Source organism: Leptodactylus fuscus, chromosome 6 (genome assembly GCF_031893055.1).
Source record: "Leptodactylus fuscus isolate aLepFus1 chromosome 6, aLepFus1.hap2, whole genome shotgun sequence".
NCBI lineage: Eukaryota > Metazoa > Chordata > Amphibia > Anura > Leptodactylidae > Leptodactylus > Leptodactylus fuscus.
The window spans coordinates 159,583,744-159,602,896 of NC_134270.1; the positions used below are offsets into that span (position 1 = coordinate 159,583,744).

A 19,153-nucleotide genomic window follows, 5' to 3' on the forward strand; every position below is an offset into this window, starting at 1 on the left:
CTGCCCCCTGTCTCTGTCTCCTGGGATTACAGTCAGTCAGTTAGAGGACTAGTTAGGAGGCTGCCCCCTGTCTCTATCTCCTGGGATTACAGTCAGTCAATTAGAGGACTAGTTAGGAGGCTGCCCCCTGTCTCTATCTCCTGGGATTACAGTCAGTCAGTTAGAGGACTAGTTAGTAGGCTGCCCCCTGTCTCTATCTCCTGGGATTACAGTCAGTCAATTAGAGGACTAGTTAGGAGGCTGCCCCCTGTCTCTGTCTCCTGGGATTACAGTCAGTCAGTTAGAGGACTAGTTAGGAGGCTGCCCCCTGTCTCTATCTCCTGGGATTACAGTCAGTCAGTTAGAGGACTAGTTAGGAGGCTGCCCCCTGTCTCTATCTCCTGGGATTACAGTCAGTCAGTTAGAGGACTAGTTAGGAGGCTGCCCCCTGTCTCTGTCTCCTGGGATTACAGTCAGTCAGTTAGAGGACTAGTTAGGAGGCTGCCCCCTGTCTCTATCTCCTGGGATTACAGTCAGTCAATTAGAGGACTAGTTAGGAGGCTGCCCCCTGTCTCTATCTCCTGGGATTACAGTCAGTCAGTTAGAGGACTAGTTAGTAGGCTGCCCCCTGTCTCTATCTCCTGGGATTACAGTCAGTCAATTAGAGGACTAGTTAGGAGGCTGCCCCCTGTCTCTGTCTCCTGGGATTACAGTCAGTCAGTTAGAGGACTAGTTAGGAGGCTGCCCCCTGTCTCTATCTCCTGGGATTACAGTCAGTCAGTTAGAGGACTAGTTAGGAGGCTGCCCCCTGTCTCTATCTCCTGGGATTACAGTCAGTCAGTTAGAGGACTAGTTAGGAGGCTGCCCCCTGTCTCTGTCTCCTGGGATTACAGTCAGTCAGTTAGAGGACTAGTTAAGAGGCTGCCCCCTGTCTCTATCTCCTGGGATTACAGTCAGTCAATTAGAGGACTAGTTAGTAGGCTGCCCCCTGTCTCTGTCTCCTGGGATTACAGTCAGTCAGTTAGAGGACTAGTTAGTAGGCTGCCCCCTGTCTCTATCTCCTGGGATTACAGTCAGTCAATTAGAGGACTAGTTAGGAGGCTGTAATCCCAGGAGACAGAGACAGGGGGCAGCCTCCTAACTAGTCCTCTAATTGACTGACTGTAATCCCAGGAGATAGAGACAGGGGGCAGCCTCCTAACTAGTCCTCTAATTGACTGACTGTAATCCCAGGAGATAGAGACAGGGGGCAGCCTCCTAACTAGTCCTCTAACTGACTGACTGTAATCCCAGGAGACAGAGACAGGGGGGTCTCTGTCTCCTGGGATTACAGTCAGTCAGTTAGAGGACTAGTTAGGAGGCTGCCCCCTGTCTCTATCTCCTGGGATTACAGTCAGTCAATTAGAGGACTAGTTAGGAGGCTGCCCCCTGTCTCTATCTCCTGGGATTACAGTCAGTCAATTAGAGGACTAGTTAGGAGGCTGCCCCCTGTCTCTGTCTCCTGGGATTACAGTCAGTCAGTTAGAGGACTAGTTAGTAGGCTGCCCCCTGTCTCTATCTCCTGGGATTACAGTCAGTCAATTAGAGGACTAGTTAGTAGGCTGCCCCCTGTCTCTGTCTCCTGGGATTACAGTCAGTCAGTTAGAGGACTAGTTAGTAGGCTGCCCCCTGTCTCTATCTCCTGGGATTACAGTCAGTCAATTAGAGGACTAGTTAGTAGGCTGCCCCCTGTCTCTGTCTCCTGGGATTACAGTCAGTCAGTTAGAGGACTAGTTAGTAGGCTGCCCCCTGTCTCTATCTCCTGGGATTACAGTCAGTCAATTAGAGGACTAGTTAGGAGGCTGCCCCCTGTCTCTGTCTCCTGGGATTACAGTCAGTCAGTTAGAGGACTAGTTAGGAGGCTGCCCCCTGTCTCTATCTCCTGGGATTACAGTCAGTCAATTAGAGGACTAGTTAGGAGGCTGCCCCCTGTCTCTATCTCCTGGGATTACAGTCAGTCAATTAGAGGACTAGTTAGGAGGCTGCCCCCTGTCTCTGTCTCCTGGGATTACAGTCAGTCAGTTAGAGGACTAGTTAGTAGGCTGCCCCCTGTCTCTATCTCCTGGGATTACAGTCAGTCAATTAGAGGACTAGTTAGGAGGCTGCCCCCTGTCTCTGTCTCCTGGGATTACAGTCAGTCAGTTAGAGGACTAGTTAGGAGGCTGCCCCCTGTCTCTATCTCCTGGGATTACAGTCAGTCAATTAGAGGACTAGTTAGGAGGCTGCCCCCTGTCTCTATCTCCTGGGATTACAGTCAGTCAGTTAGAGGACTAGTTAGTAGGCTGCCCCCTGTCTCTATCTCCTGGGATTACAGTCAGTCAATTAGAGGACTAGTTAGGAGGCTGCCCCCTGTCTCTGTCTCCTGGGATTACAGTCAGTCAGTTAGAGGACTAGTTAGGAGGCTGCCCCCTGTCTCTATCTCCTGGGATTACAGTCAGTCAGTTAGAGGACTAGTTAGGAGGCTGCCCCCTGTCTCTATCTCCTGGGATTACAGTCAGTCAGTTAGAGGACTAGTTAGGAGGCTGCCCCCTGTCTCTATCTCCTGGGATTACAGTCAGTCAGTTAGAGGACTAGTTAGTAGGCTGCCCCCTGTCTCTATCTCCTGGGATTACAGTCAGTCAGTTAGAGGACTAGATAGGAGGCTGCCCCCTGTCTCTATCTCCTGGGATTACAGTCAGTCAGTTAGAGGACTAGATAGGAGGCTGCCCCCTGTCTCTGTCTCCTGGGATTACAGTCAGTCAGTTAGAGGACTAGTTAGGAGGCTGCCCCCTGTCTCTATCTCCTGGGATTACAGTCAGTCAATTAGAGGACTAGTTAGGAGGCTGCCCCCTGTCTCTATCTCCTGGGATTACAGTCAGTCAGTTAGAGGACTAGTTAGTAGGCTGCCCCCTGTCTCTATCTCCTGGGATTACAGTCAGTCAATTAGAGGACTAGTTAGGAGGCTGCCCCCTGTCTCTGTCTCCTGGGATTACAGTCAGTCAGTTAGAGGACTAGTTAGGAGGCTGCCCCCTGTCTCTATCTCCTGGGATTACAGTCAGTCAGTTAGAGGACTAGTTAGGAGGCTGCCCCCTGTCTCTATCTCCTGGGATTACAGTCAGTCAGTTAGAGGACTAGTTAGGAGGCTGCCCCCTGTCTCTGTCTCCTGGGATTACAGTCAGTCAGTTAGAGGACTAGTTAAGAGGCTGCCCCCTGTCTCTATCTCCTGGGATTACAGTCAGTCAATTAGAGGACTAGTTAGTAGGCTGCCCCCTGTCTCTGTCTCCTGGGATTACAGTCAGTCAGTTAGAGGACTAGTTAGTAGGCTGCCCCCTGTCTCTATCTCCTGGGATTACAGTCAGTCAATTAGAGGACTAGTTAGGAGGCTGCCCCCTGTCTCTGTCTCCTGGGATTACAGTCAGTCAGTTAGAGGACTAGTTAGGAGGCTGCCCCCTGTCTCTATCTCCTGGGATTACAGTCAGTCAATTAGAGGACTAGTTAGGAGGCTGCCCCCTGTCTCTATCTCCTGGGATTACAGTCAGTCAGTTAGAGGACTAGTTAGGAGGCTGCCCCCTGTCTCTATCTCCTGGGATTACAGTCAGTCAGTTAGAGGACTAGTTAGTAGGCTGCCCCCTGTCTCTATCTCCTGGGATTACAGTCAGTCAGTTAGAGGACTAGATAGGAGGCTGCCCCCTGTCTCTATCTCCTGGGATTACAGTCAGTCAGTTAGAGGACTAGATAGGAGGCTGCCCCCTGTCTCTGTCTCCTGGGATTACAGTCAGTCAGTTAGAGGACTAGTTAGGAGGCTGCCCCCTGTCTCTATCTCCTGGGATTACAGTCAGTCAATTAGAGGACTAGTTAGGAGGCTGCCCCCTGTCTCTATCTCCTGGGATTACAGTCAGTCAGTTAGAGGACTAGTTAGTAGGCTGCCCCCTGTCTCTATCTCCTGGGATTACAGTCAGTCAATTAGAGGACTAGTTAGGAGGCTGCCCCCTGTCTCTGTCTCCTGGGATTACAGTCAGTCAGTTAGAGGACTAGTTAGGAGGCTGCCCCCTGTCTCTATCTCCTGGGATTACAGTCAGTCAGTTAGAGGACTAGTTAGGAGGCTGCCCCCTGTCTCTATCTCCTGGGATTACAGTCAGTCAGTTAGAGGACTAGTTAGGAGGCTGCCCCCTGTCTCTATCTCCTGGGATTACAGTCAGTCAGTTAGAGGACTAGTTAGGAGGCTGCCCCCTGTCTCTATCTCCTGGGATTACAGTCAATCAGTTAGAGGACTAGTTAGGAGGCTGCTCCCTGTCTCTTCCTCCGCCTCTATCCTGACATTCCGGGCCGGGATTAGTCAGTCAGTGTGCGGGGCTCAGGGAGGAAGTGACACCGCTCTGCTCTGTCTCCTGTTCCCTGGATGTGAGGGGATTTCTCGGACTGTGGATATAGCAGGAGCCCGGGATGGGACGCTGGGATGTGGGGAGCCCGGGACGGCGGGCGCTGGCGCTGCTTCTCCTCATACAGGTGAGTGACCGGAGCGGCCGGACAAGGCGGGAACAGAACGGTGAGCGGAGACCGCGGCGCGAGCTTTACCTCAGTGTAAGTGTGCGGCCGCAGTCACCGGCACCGAGGAGCCCCGGGAGCCCCTGACACCGCTCCCCAAACCCTGACACCGCTCCCCAAACCCTGACACCGCTCCTCAGGATCCCGTCACCTGACCCTGACATTGCTTCTCCTTGTACCGGTCACCTCACCCTGTTACCCTGGAGTATTTGCCCTGGTCCATCACCTGGAGCGGCTCTGTTGGGATCTGGAGGTGCCTGTCTGTTCCCCATGGGTGTCATGGAGTCAGGTCACTCTGTGGGGTCTTACAGCACCAATGTCTTCTGCTGTGGTCCCATAGTGCCATTCTGCTCCATGTGGTCCCGCACTGCTCCCCACAGATCCCTACGCTTTCCCCTTGACGCTTCTCACAAGAGATCCCATTGCCTTCCCTTCACACTGCTCTACAGGGATTGTCACCTGCAGCTCCCAGAGATCCCGTTGCCACCGTTGCTGCTCCCCAATGACCCTGTTGTCCCTTCCAGGCTACTCCCCAGAGATCTCTTCTTCATCCTACTCTGCTCCCCAGAGAGCCCTTCCCCAACCCTCGTTGCTCCCTAGAGATCCCTTCTCCACCCTACATTGCTCCCCAGAGATCCCTTCTCCACCCTACATTGCTCCCCAGAGATCCCTTCCCCACCCTACGCTGCTCCCCAGAGATCTCTTCTCCTTCCCACACTACTCCCCAAAGATCCCTTCTTCATCCTACGCTGCTCCCCAGAGATCCCTTCTCCACCCTACGCTGCTCCCCAGAGATCTCTTCTCCACTACACGCTACTCCACCAGAGATCCCTTCCCCACCCTACGCTGCTCCCCAGAGATCTCTTCTCCTTCCCACACTACTCCCCAAAGATCCCTTCTTCATCCTACGCTGCTCCCCAGAGAGCCCTTCTCCACCCTACGCTGCTCCCCAGAGATCTCTTCTCCACTACACGCTACTCCACCAGAGATCCCTTCCCCACCCTACGCTGCTCCCCAGAGATCTCTTCTCCTTCCCACACTACTCCCCAAAGATCCCTTCTTCATCCTACGCTGCTCCCCAGAGATCCCTTCTCCACCCTACGCTGCTCCCCAGAGATCTCTTCTCCACTACACGCTACTCCACCAGAGATCCCTTCTCCACCCTACGCTGCTCCCCAGAATCCAGTCATGGTTCTATGCAGGGCTCCTGTTGCCTACACATGAGATCCCACCATCCCATATTGCCCCCATGATATCCCATCACACATACCCCCTTCCCCAGTGGACGTTATAGAGTCATTAAGCTACTACGCACAGTTCGACATCATATAGATTTTATAGGGCACCTGTCTTCTATCCTCAGGCTGGCAGGGAGGGCCATGTAGGTTTTACAGTGCACCTATCTACTATGTTCGGACTGGCAGGGACAGACGTGTGTAATATTTGGTGTACCTGGTTGCTATATTTGGGCTGCTATATGGGGACAGACGTGTGTAATATTTGGTGTACCTGGTTGCTATATTTGGGCTGCTATATGGGGACAGACGTGTGTAATATTTGGTGTACCTGGTTGCTATATTTGGGCTGCTATATGGGGACAGACGTGTGTAATATTTGGTGTACCTGGTTGCTATATTTGGGCTGCTATATGGGGACAGACGTGTGTAATATTTGGTGTACCTGGTTGCTATATTTGGACTTCTATGTGGGGACAGACGTGTGTAATATCTGGTGTACCTGGTTGCTATATTTGGGCTGCTATATGGGGACAGACGTGTGTAATATTTGGTGTACCTGGTTGCTATATTCGGGCTGCTATATGGGGACAGACGTGTGTAATATTTGGTGTACCTGGCTGCTATCCTGCAGCCGACAGGGAGGGGCAGGTACATTATACAGTGTACTTGCTATCCTTGGGTCTGTGTGAGGGTGTGTGTAGATTTAACAATGTACCTGCTTACTGTCCCCAGTTTGGTGGAGGGGGGTGATGTGGTGGTGTTGGTGTAGATTTTGGTTGCTCATGTGATGGACAGGACCTTTTGTGTGCCGGATTCCTGTGTTGTATAAATAGTGGCGCGCTGCGGGGAGCGCGTCTCATGCTGCAGGTTATTCAGGGATCTGGTGCCTTCTTGTCTTCTGCTTCTCTGCTCCGTCTCCGCCTTCTATGATACATCAGGAATACTGTAGATGCCCTGGGTTGGATTTTTAGGAGGTCTTCTTGGGTTAAGGACTCTGTATCTTCCAGGGTTAAGTAGTCCATTAAAAGGCAGTTATTAGAATTGGTAAAGGGGTGTGAAATGCGCCAGTTCTTCCTCCAGCTATTTCACTATGGGGATGGTTGACTAAGAGGACTGAGCGGTGAGGTGTCTTATAAGTTATCTGGAATTATTGACGTCCTGCTGAATAGTGCAGGGCATGCTGGGATGTGTAGTGTGTGTCACCACAAGGCGTCCAGGTATAATGTACAGCCGGCTCACACTCCATTATACTGGGCCCTGAGAGGAAGGACATAATGGAGGAACCTTTGCTCAGGAGAGCCGGTCAGCTTGGGTCATCCAGTGACGATGTCTGTATCCATCTCTAGTCCTGTCCATTTGGGGTTGCCCTGGCGCAATGCCTCTGGTCCTGTCTTGGAGGAACACTTCCGGCCTGGGCCATGAGGGATCTCTCCAAACCTATACCGTATTAACATCTCTGGCTTGGGTCAAGACAGATATCTTCAGCCATGTCTTTTAGAGTAGGAACGTCACCCAACCTTCCTTGATCTTAGTTGGTAGGAACATCTGCTCATGGTTGTGAAATAAAATGCACATGGGCAGTACCGATCTGCCTCGCCAATGGCCGGCCATTAATACATATCTGCTGCGTTACCGGCCAGCCATTAAGACATATCCTACATACCCTGCTGTACATTAATATGTATCTGCTGCATCATTGGTCAGCCATTAATATGTATCTGCTGCGTCACTGGTCAGCCATTAATATGTATCTGCTGCGTCACTGGTCAGCCATTAATATGTATCTGCTGCGTCATTGGTCAGCCATTAATATGTATCTGCTGCGTCATTGGTCAGCCATTAATACGTATCTGCAGCGTCATAGGCGATCCATTAATACGTATTGGCTGCGCCATTGGTATTCCTCTGACTGATTTTTTTTGACGACTTTTACTGTAGGATGATCCGCACTTTCCAAAGCCCTGAATTACAATCTGGCCGTCTCCAGGAAATATTCCTGTCTCAGAGTAAAAATAGCCGCCTGTGCATTCCATCCTGCTGGGGTATATATAGAGGAGGCGGCCATGTTTTCAGGTCTCTCTTGTTGTGTCAGTGCCCCCAGCAGCTGCAGGATGTTCTGTCACTTGTACCTTGTATAGGTGTATAGAAGAAGCCGCATTGCTGGGGCACAGGTGGGGGATTATGGTGGTCGGCCATTCATCTGGCCAAGAATCTCTGTACTCTGCACAAGATCATACTTTGTTATGAATTACAAAGTGTACGCCTGTGTGTAGTATTAATACGGAGGCCAGTGGTATACTGAGATTTCTGGTGTACATTGTGTAGTATTAATATCGGGGCTGGTATTATGTCCTGTGTAGGATTAAGGGCCTGTCTGTATTGTGTAGTATTAATGCTGAGATCTGTGGTGTGCACTGTGTAGTATTAATGCTGAGATCTGTGGTGTGCACTGTGTAGTATTAATGCTGAGATCTGTGGTGTGCACTGTGTCGTATTGATACACAGTGCCCAGGTCAGTGTTCTCTGCAGTGTATATTATTAATACTGGGGCCAGCATTGTGTCCTGTGTTGTGTTAATACTTGAGATGACGGTCTGCCCTCTGCATTTTGTAGTATTAATATGGAGGACGGTTGTGTGCACTCAGTACATTGCAGTATATTGTCTGTGATACAACTTACATGACAGATCACATCTTGGGCACAGATTTTTAGGATGCCAGTTTCTCTGCACCATTCAGCTTCCGTCTTTCTTGTCTTACGGCCCCATACTTCTAGCTTAAACGGATTGGTGTGACAGCTGCATCAAAGTAGCAAGAAGAAGGCGACCAGAGGAAATGATCTTGTAAGTGTCATGGCGGCAGCAGTTGCACGGTGTGTAGCTATATACAGAGATATTTGGATGAAGAAATGCATGCAGTAATGCCTAGCACACGTTAATATGCGTGTCACCTGCTTGGAATCGGCCATTGAACTGAAAACCTTTGGTGAAGTTCATAGTAATGTGCTAGGTATTACTGCAATTAAAAGTCTCATGCTGTTCTTTAGCAAAAAAGCACCATGTAAACCCAGCCTTACCCCGAATTCAGCCGTGAAACTCGGTCTGTGTGTTGGTCGGATTTACCGGCCTAAACAGTATTCCGGGAGCGGGACTCCTAGCAGTTTAGTTATCTATGATACTAGAAGTCTCTGCCTCAGTGACTTACTGTCCCATAGTGATCACAGTACAGGATAGTATGTCACTGGGATGCAGGGACACTGAACAGCATAGGTATAGGTAACTATACTGCTAGGAGTCCCTCTCCCGGGATAGTGTTCAGGTCGGTAAATCCGACTAACACACGTCCCGAGTGTGAATGCGGGCTTAGCCTCTATTCAGACAAGTGGTGTGAAAAACAATCTTGACACAGGGACATTTTCCACGGCAGTTTTGCATCCATGTGGCACCCCATTTTTACGAACCCCTAAGATATGAATCTATCAATGGATCGGTAAAAACAGGCAAAAATAATGTCCTATTTTTGACGGTCCCTTACATGGATCATGAACAAATTGGTCATGTGAATAGCCCCATCACATGTATTGAATTCCGCCATGTGGCACTAATTAAAAAAAAACAGGCCTCATATGTCCGTGAACAAATCTTGTGTGAATGGAGCCTTAGAGTGTGTTCTGACCTAGCAGTTGTGCCACATTTTAGATTGAATCGCAGTCTTTCCACAGCTAGCACAGAGTACACTCAAAACTGCAGCAATTTGCAATACGGAGCAAAACACGTGGTGTGCAAACCTTGTGGTCCTCCAATGCAGTGTGTGATGGAGTCCTCCTACAGGTCTCTGCATCTTTATTGCTGTTTTTATATGGCCATTTTCTTCTCATTGATCACCAGTGAAACATTGAGTAGCTCAGCTGTTGTCTAGAGGGCGAGAAGGGCACTTCATCTGCTCTGCGGGGGCTCTAAGTCCTGGTTACATGGGTGCCCGAGAACAGAGCAAGCTGTGAGATCACGCAACCTCAGAGCGTGAAATCTCTATTTAACTAGTAAATTGAGTAAGTGCACATGAAAGGAGGGGGTGATTACAGGCAAACACCAGTCCCCCCACCCCACATTCCTCCATTGTGTAAAGTTTACTCTGCAGAGCATTGCACACAGCATTCCTATACTGTAAAAGTGTCACATGGACGGATGTGTCTTATTGTATAGGGTGGGCCATGAAAAACACAACCATTTCCCTTGTGTAATTTGTACAAGATAATGGAAGAATGATGTACTTACCCCTTACATGGCTGTGTTCACGTCTGCGCATGGGTTTCCAATCGGGGAGTCCGCTTAGGGACCCCCCCGAACGGTAACCTAATCTGCATAAAAAAGTGTTTACCTTAGGAAACCTGCGGACCCCATAGATTATAATGGGGTCCTTGTGGTTTCTGCATGAAAAATGCAGGACAGTGCTGCAGAGTGATGATCCTTTCCATCTCTGTGGCGCTCAGATAGTCGTGTACATTGTACTTCTGTCCAATACCTGTCCATGTAAATATATTATTATATAATGTCTATGTTCACATTTAGGCTGACAACAAGCATGTCAAGGAGAGAGGACCGCACTATGCACGGTGAACGGCGAGGTATCAGATGTCACAATATCTGATGTTCACATCTGCTCTGGAGTCCCTCGTAGAAACCCTCAGCATGGAGGACTCTTCGCCAATTGCAGTTTTGAAACTGTGGGCACCATTATAGTTGATGGGGTCTTCCGGCGTCCGCGTGTAACCACGGTTTTAGCAGATTGGCTCTTCATAGTTCAGGTACCCTGGCATAAACTGAATGATAGAGAACACAGTGCTAGTGTGAATCTAGCATAACATGATAAAGAATGAGAACCCTGTCTTTATAGTGCGCTCTTAAATTCTTTACCATTGTTCAAGGCCATTAAAACAATCCATTTTTGGCCATTTTCACCGATCCCTCAATAGACTCAAATCTACGAGGGGGTCTGTGAAAATGGGTGCCCCACAGCTGCAAAATAGCAGTGAAAAGTTCCGTTTTTGCAACTGTTTTGCACCCATAGGGCAGGGGTTTGCAATCTTCGGCACTCCAGCAGTATGAGACTACAACTCCCAGCATGCTCCATTCATTCAGGAGGTGTGGTTTCACAAGAGCTGGAGTTGCTGAAGGTTGCTGACCTCTGTCTTGGGGTGTATTTAGAGAGTCCAGTTAAAACTGCATTAAAAAAACTTGCAATCTTGCACATTTATTTATGTGTCATCTGGAAAAACTGAAAACTGTAGCAAAAATGCCGATTATTTTGGGCCCGGATTGGAATGGGGTTTGTCTTGCAGCCTTAACTCCCTTTCCTTCCCTTTCTGCTGTATATTCTGGATGCACAAAACAGAAGACTTTTCCTCCAGATTAGCTCAGCTTCCTTGCTTTGTCTTTGTGGTCTGAACTCTATTATTGGCACTTGATGCAACGTCCTGCTAAACTCAATCACACACAAAAGAGTCTTGGGCGGTAGGGGTGGGGGGATGAGCACAGATTAATCTTTCTTAAATGTGTCCTGGAATCAAGGACAGAATAATGTGCTTGTCGCTGCCACACCTCGTTCTTCAAGGGTCAGATGCTAAAATCCAGGGAGAAAGTTGCACCAGTTCAATCACTTTGATACCGATATCAAGGGGGCGTGAGCCCAATACTAGGCCACAAGGCTCCTATAACTCTGTACTACATAACTAGAGGTATACCACCTGTCGCCATATGTCAGACATATTATCCCAATGACACTCAACAGCACAGACCCATTTGCTTGCACCGCTGTGTCCACTTCCATTATAGTTGCCTTGTTATGTCCGTGATGTGCCGGCCCTGAGGATTGTGGAGAAGAGCTCTGAGCAGAAGTGTGCCGCAGTAAGTGGCTTCTTGTTGACCTCTGGTTATCTTGTACATGTCTTTCACACCTAAGGATGAGTTTTGCGCTGTCAGTGACGGCACCGCATTCTCCTCCTTCTGCGCTCACCAGCCTCAACTCGCCCTCACATACTAAACCTTCTCTACCCATTTCTTAGAATTTCCTTCAATGTTTAGCTAAATGGATTCCACAAGAATGTAGTAAGGGGAGGGGGTAACCCTGTAATATCTCAGTAGCATCTGGCAGTAACAGGCCCGTGTAAAGGGTTAATGCAGCACATTAGAAAGGTAGGATGGGAGAAACGGCCTGGGCCGAGACGTCAGAAAGGAACTTTTTGTTTAAACACTGGCTTTAGATGCAGGAAAAGTCAGCACTTGGCTTTGCATCTTGGCAAACGTTTTAGTTTATTTGTGGTGGAATTAGTTGAATTCACCCAGTTCAGGAGGATGACTCAAGACTCGGAGCCGGGAGGGAGATGTGTGTCCGGGTTTCCCTAGAGTCTGTGACAAATGACTATTCCAGAAGCTGCTGGCGCTGATCGGACGCCCAATGACAGCATTGGCTGATGTAGAAGCTGCTCAGGTCCTCGGAGTATAGACATTGTAGTGAATACAGTCTCAGAGGCCTTTTACATGGGCAGATTACGGAAGGAGCGAGATTGGTGCGGCTATAACTTCCATTTACATGTCCCCATGCAGTTTGCATTTGTCAGCAGAACATTCCCTGTTTACAGGAGTGCTAACATAGGTGCTGCCATATGGGATACCAGTCATAGTTATAAGCACTAGCTGGCGGTTATGTGGGGAGTGTAAAGTCTTCGCAGTGCACTGAATAAACATTGTTACTGAGATAGATGTGGGTTCCCTGGCATTCCGATTCTTAGCATTACAGAGCACAGTGGGTTGCCGAAAATCTCCGTGCACTGGCTTTCCTGCTGCAGCTCCAACTTTGTGACTTCCCTGACTCTGCTCTACTCCCATTGCATTTGCATAGAGTAGAGCAGAGTTGGTCACATGACTGAGAGTCTGAGTGTCAGCAAGGGAGACATAGGAATGAGACTTTCAGCGCCCCGCTGAGCTCTGCAAAGCTAATAATTGGGCTGCTGGGGGATCCATGTCTATGTAAGAATGGTAATTCTTTGCGGCTATGAGTTTATGAAAGGGTCAGAGTCAGGCTATGAAGAAAATCAAGGAGTTGGAATGTACCAAATCCACAGCCCTCTCTCTGTACTGCCGATTTGCCAGAAGGTAGGCTACGGGTGAAGACTATTCAGGATATAGGAAATAAATTTAGCAAGAAGCCGGTTACTGTGAATGTCAGTGGATGGATCTTAAGTCTCTTTTTTGGCAGTTCACCGTGTTAATGGCTCAGATGAAGGAGAAGATGGTGCCGTAAAGCTATAAAAGGTACCGTGGTCATTCCATGTAGTGAACCCCAGGTGACATATTTACCGATGTGATATCTGTATGGCAGACCTCGATCCTGTTGAGCAGCTTGATCATTTTCAATAATGAGCAGCGGGATACTTCTAATGTTGGGCCCCTGCTATGTCAGGTCAGGGCCCGGGGCCTCACTGTGTGTGGCTCTAACGGTTATCAGCTAAACAAACATACCCTGTGCCAATCCAACATGCCTCCACTTAATCTTACCCGCTGTGCCCATAGAGGTATTGACAGCTGATCCGGGGTGGTGGAGAGGTTATTTGTCTGACATGAAATACTTCTGTTCTAAGAAAGTTCTTTCGATTGTGAAACATTCGGATTCGGATACAACACTCCTGAGGATCAAATCTCTACCGAGCAATATTGTGGTGTCTATGTAAACCTAGTCTTCAGCGCTAAGCACCGCCAGAGACGTGTACATCTTATATGTGACTGTTCTTTATTACACGACTGCCGTGTTGGCTCTTGAGATGAGTTAACCATAGCATATGTGGAGCAGTCACAACGGCGATGTTATGGTTCTCGTTTTGAGAGCTGACAGTCGTCATTGTATTGTGTTTGAGTGATGAATACGTTGTACAGGTGAAATCCTGTGCTATAATTTGTCATGTGGGTGGCATTTTTTCACTTTTTTCCCTACATGTGCAGACAAGTGGGGTCCTGTGGATCACAAGATTTTCTGCAGAATTTTCATTCACTATAGGAAGCTGCCGCTACCCATTTTTCTTGTCTTTCTCGCTGAGGTGGGGACTGCAGGGGCTCCTTTTAGGCCGCTGCCAGAAACATCAGCAGCCTTGTGCCTTTTTATGGTGCTATTAATGACACCGCTGTCACTCTGGCCCTCCATATGGAACCAGAGGCCTTAATATGGCCATGTTTTACAGACAATGCAGAGCCATAAATCTAGTCCTGACAGTGAGTCTAATGTCCTGAACTTACAGCTAGTTTGGGTCATTAGGAAGGTACTTGCGGCTGTAATATGGTCCATATAATACAGCTGTATTACATCTTTCTACACGATACCCTAGGGTGTTTTTACATGCGTTGTAGAAATTTCGGCGGCTGTCCCGTTGTAAATTACTGCTGCAAAAATCCACATTCTTCATGCTAAAGCAACCCAACTGATTGTTAGTTGCAGAAATTTCGGCAACACATCTGCAGCATGTGACAACAGGCTCAGGTCACACTTTGTGGAAAATCTGTGTTTTTGGTTGCAGATTTGGCAACCAAAAATAACAAAAATGCAGTAAAATCTGCAATAAAAAACTGATTACCGGTATCTACAGCATGTGACCTCAGCCTTAAAGGGAGTCTTGGTTGCTACTACAGCAATAACAAGTAAGGGACACATTCAGACATAGCTTTTTTTTTGGCCTAATAAGTACACAGCCTCTACTTAGTAAACCCCTGTCCCATACAGTCCCCTTGACCTTCATTGAAGGCTGCACTAGGTTTTTGCTCATACTCCATGTTGTGTGGCCTGACACATGTGCGGTACATGTCCTGCTGTGGTCTCACTGATATAAGTGAAACCATCCATCAAGACCAATGGGTTGGCATTGAGAAGGGTTTACTGAGGAGAACCAAACTACTTGTTGGGCCTGGAATCGTCCTTGGGCCACTTTCAAGGTTATTTGCAATTGACCAAAGTTCTTTTCTCAGTAATAAGTCTGTCTGCGGTCACAAAGATAAGTTTGGTTATCTGTTTCGGTCCCCTACCTGGCGTTGTTATTGGTTTAGCCAGCATAGAGGACCTGAATGTGTCCCTATGAACTCATTTTGACTCCTAAATGGGCCATAGAAAAATGATCATATATGAGATCAAATTTGCCGATTTGATCCGTCGTAACTGGTTTGGTTCCTTATTAGATGCAACAAACCAAGTGTTCAATTGTAAAGATAGTAGGGTTTCTCCAATCATTTCTTATATCCATGTGTGTCCTTTATTGAGCCACTATAATGAATAAGTAAAGAGACTTATTGATGCATATGTAGCTGTCCCTATTTGTACGAGAGGAGTCCAAGTTGTTGTTGATGGTGCGATATTCTGCAGCCATGTCCTGGTATTAGCTGTGTATCGTATACAATGGTACAGCTAATTGCTATGACAGCCGGGATTAGAAGACCTGCCGCACGTTCCATCTTGCATTTCCTGGCTTCTTTCCTGTGTCGCTCAGGTTCCATCCTCCCATCACCTTTACAGATTCCTGGATGAGACCTTATCACTGGGGAGGGGGATGAGGAATGTTGCATGCCTAGTCGTGTACTGTACCCCCTGTGTATGCCGGGTGACCCTGGGGCCAACATGCGCACTCTTTCTATGTCATGAATGGGCTTGTGTGGAGCGCCTTCTATACAAAGCCTCCTCCCGTAAAGTACCTGAGTGCTTGCTTAGTGCCAGGTAAATGTTTAGTGAGGTCTGTCTGGTTTAGTATTAGTAGCGAAAAACCCCTAGAAATCAATTATTCTCCTTGGAAATGAAGTAGACTCCAGCATGAGTAATTCATGACTTATTTACCAAGAAGTTACCCAGTAGCTACGGAGCAGCCAAGAATCGAACATAGAACAGAGAACAACCAACTTTTTGATCCATATGGTATCTGTTATTGGAGGTCCATAGTAACAGAATATGGCCCCATTCATTCCTATGGCCTTATGCACACTGTTGTTTATGGTACAGATCCATGTGGGGGACATAGGACTGAGACGTAAAATGTGAATCAGGTCATATTCCTGTCTGGATTGTGACTCAGTCCATCTATACTTTTTTTTTTTTTTTTTTTTTAATAGAGGTTGCAGGGACCACTGTGGCCCCTGCAACCTCTATTTTAATTTTTTTTTTTTGATTGTGAGCCCCATATAGGGGCAATGTACATTTTTCCTATCAGTATGTCTTTGAAGTATGGGAGGAAATCCACGCAAACACGGGGAGAACATACAAACTCCTTGTAGATGTTTTTCCTGGCATGATTTGAACCTAGGACTCCAGCACTGCAAGGCTGCAGTGCCAACCACTGAGCCACCATGTTGCCCCTCAGTCCATCTTTTCTATTAGTAGGGTCCATGGACCTGCACATGACCACAGACTCAATATGCTACTCAGTTTCCATACCCATGATCAGTCAGGTGGATGGCCTCTCAATGCTATGATGGGAGGAGAGCTGAGGTAAGAGACACAATTCGGTCTCTTTGGTCCCTTATGACAAATATTGGGTAAGTCACCACCATAAGCAACATGAGACAACCACTAAGAACCCAAGGGAAATGTATCTTGGTGGAACTTGATCCCTGAAAATATAATTTCTGTTAAAAAAAAAAAAAAATGACCCAAATTTTGTTAACAACTGTCTTATTAGTTCCCAATCTTATCTATTAAGTCCCTGATCAGTCAAGTGCTCGTTGTTGTTTTCTAGTCATATGTTAAGTGTCCCCCATGAATGAGTCTATCTTTAGTGTAATATAGGACTGTCACGGACGTCGTCATCTTCTTTTTTTAAGGCCGACCGTCGCAATGTTCAGGCTGAGGTCCCTTTTTCCACCGTGACTTACTGGGAGATGTTCTTTGGACCCTCACATTGAGGAACACAATATTTCCACCTGGCTCAGGTTACTGGGAAGTGTAATGTGCTAAAAGCATTTGTAAGAGGAGCTGTGAGATTATTGCTACCCGTTATTTACAGTAACAGCTATTTAGGGGATGTGTCCAGCTGGCTCTGCTCGGTCTGTCACTTGAAGGGGCATCTTGTTGGGCATCATGGGTTGTATATATGGTACACTAGACTGGACTGTACCCTTCAATGCGGTATTTTTCTGTCAATCTGCGGCTGGTCCCCCTCCCCCCTCTCCCTGAGTTCAGCTCAGTATTGTGTGCGATATTACAGCCCATTACCCTACTTTACAAGGATTAAACAAGGAGGCTCTTGTTCTTATACATTGCATTTTGCAGCAGCGTTGTAGGATAAATGTGCATGTGTGGCCCCACCCCCTATAAGAGGGAAACCATCAGCGAGACCACCCACCTTATTTCAGTGGAGCAGAATACTCCTGTGTAGTAGGAGCCAGGTAATAACTTGTGTATGGGGGAGCTAAAAATTGCAGCAGAGAGATAAAATGGGCCGTCTCTTTAGTAGTTAAGATGTGGTAGATTTGCGGCGCACGACTTTAAGAACTACAAATACCAAGTTTTCAGTTTGCAGTAAATCCTCGGGTTCAGCTTATTGGCTCTAGGTTGTCTGTTAAGACTCTTTGTAGCCAAACTGAGACTTCTGGCGGCCTTGTCTATTTGTTTTTTGCCTTTAACAATTTGACCGATCTGCTTGGGCCTCTGCCAGTATACACAGCTGATTAGGAGATGTTTGCTCGGCCCCCTCGGCTGCGGACACGAGAGGGGATGTGATAGAGAAGGTTACCAGGCCGCACGGAGAGGGGATGGAAATATGAACCCGCTCCCACCGGATACTACACTATCAAGAGGAAACCAGCTGCTTACTCCCAGTCACAGTGAGACATGGAATAGCAGAGGCACCCGGACTGTATATATGTTGTCCAATGTGACCTGGGTGACAGTATGCAGGATGGGCCAAGCCTACAAGTGCTTGTCACCGGCATTGACAGAAGGCGTCTGTAAGAGATGACCCCTCATGCCATAGAGGTGGAATAGCCGAGACTCCCTGACTGTGTGTATATTGTCCAGTGTGACCTGGGTGACAGTAAAGGCTGGGTTGAGCTGACCAGTGTATATCCACAGGTGTCCAGAGGAGATGACCCCAAAGGGTAAGTTCACACGGAGATTTTTGGTCAGGATTTTGAGGCCGTATCCGCCTCAAAATCCTGACCAAAAAGACAGCTGCCATTGAAATCAATGGGAGTCTCTCAGGAGTGCGCGAGATGCTCATTCTTCAGGCCGTTTCGCCTCACAATTCGGCCTGAAGACACTCCCTCCACCAGGCTAGGCCCATTCATTGGGCCTAATCCTGAGCGAAGTGCACGGCTGAATGCTGATACAGTGCACCGGCTTTCAGTCACGGCTCCCCAGCTTTTGGACCGGAACCTGAGGTGGCCTCCGCCTCAGGTTCCGGTCCAAAAAACCCCATCAGAACTTACCCTTATGCCTTACAGGTGATACTTCTAATACCTTCTTGGCCAGCAACCCTTGCTTGATACAAAGTCACCATCAACATGCCGGACAAAATGGTAGGTCTGACCTGACTTTTCAATAATAAGGGGCAAACTTTTGCAAAGAGACATTTGCTTTTCATTTATAATGGCCACAAAATAATCCAATCTGACAGATCTGCCATCGGTCGTCATAAATGAAAGTCATCCAAAATGGTCAAAATTTGGCTGAGATTTGTTATGCGTGCAGCTTTACACCAATGTGTCCTGTGGCTTCCGATTCTCTGGAGCCATCATATCAGAGATAAAGGTCCTGCACTTAACCCTCCGCCCAGAACCACTTGACCTGCACCGTGAACTCTTTAAGAACAATCAGCATTGTGGGGGTAATTACTCCTGATGGGTTAATTACCTTCCTGTAAAGGCTCCAGATTCCAGACCCTAGTGTCAGACGTGGGTGCATGTTTAACACTTATGGGAAAAATCCCTTCACATGTCACTGACAACTGAAGTGAAAACCATTAGTGGAAGAAAGAAGAACGTGGAGCGTGAGGAAATTATAAAGCCATTCTTCATCACGGCCGAGTTCTGCTGGTGTGTTCAGGCCTGTGGAGTTGTTACGCCAAAATCCAACTGTGACTCCATTTCTGACTCCTTCGTAAATGGCTCATCTATAATAATTGGTGATACATTTACTTTAGTATTTTTGATGATGTAGTTGGAGCTGGTGCATTTCTACAGACTCCACGACCAACTCTAAATCCCTGGTTCCTGAGCACTGCGGCTTCTGGGCATAGTTCATGTTTCTCATAAAATTTCAACTACCATATTAACACTTTTACGTCTATTCCATCTTCCAGAACAAATATACGCAAAGGCTGGAGACAGGATGGTGTTGCCTTTGTGCTTCTTC

The 19,153-nt window shown here is 47.8% G+C and overlaps 1 protein-coding gene across 2 annotated transcripts in view; it reads left to right on the forward strand.

The window, feature by feature from the left end:
• HSPG2 (heparan sulfate proteoglycan 2) overlaps positions 1-19,153 on the forward strand; it is a 121,387-nt gene that overhangs the window by 5,154 nt on the left and 97,080 nt on the right. The window contains exon 2 of one of the 2 annotated variants that reach the window (XM_075277769.1): positions 4,280-4,503. In XM_075277769.1, the coding sequence (XP_075133870.1) occupies positions 4,441-4,503 (63 nt within the window). In that variant the 5' untranslated portion in view covers positions 4,280-4,440. Of the gene's footprint in view, positions 1-4,265; positions 4,504-19,153 lie in introns of those variants that run through there. The other variant, XM_075277770.1, reaches the window with a different exon arrangement.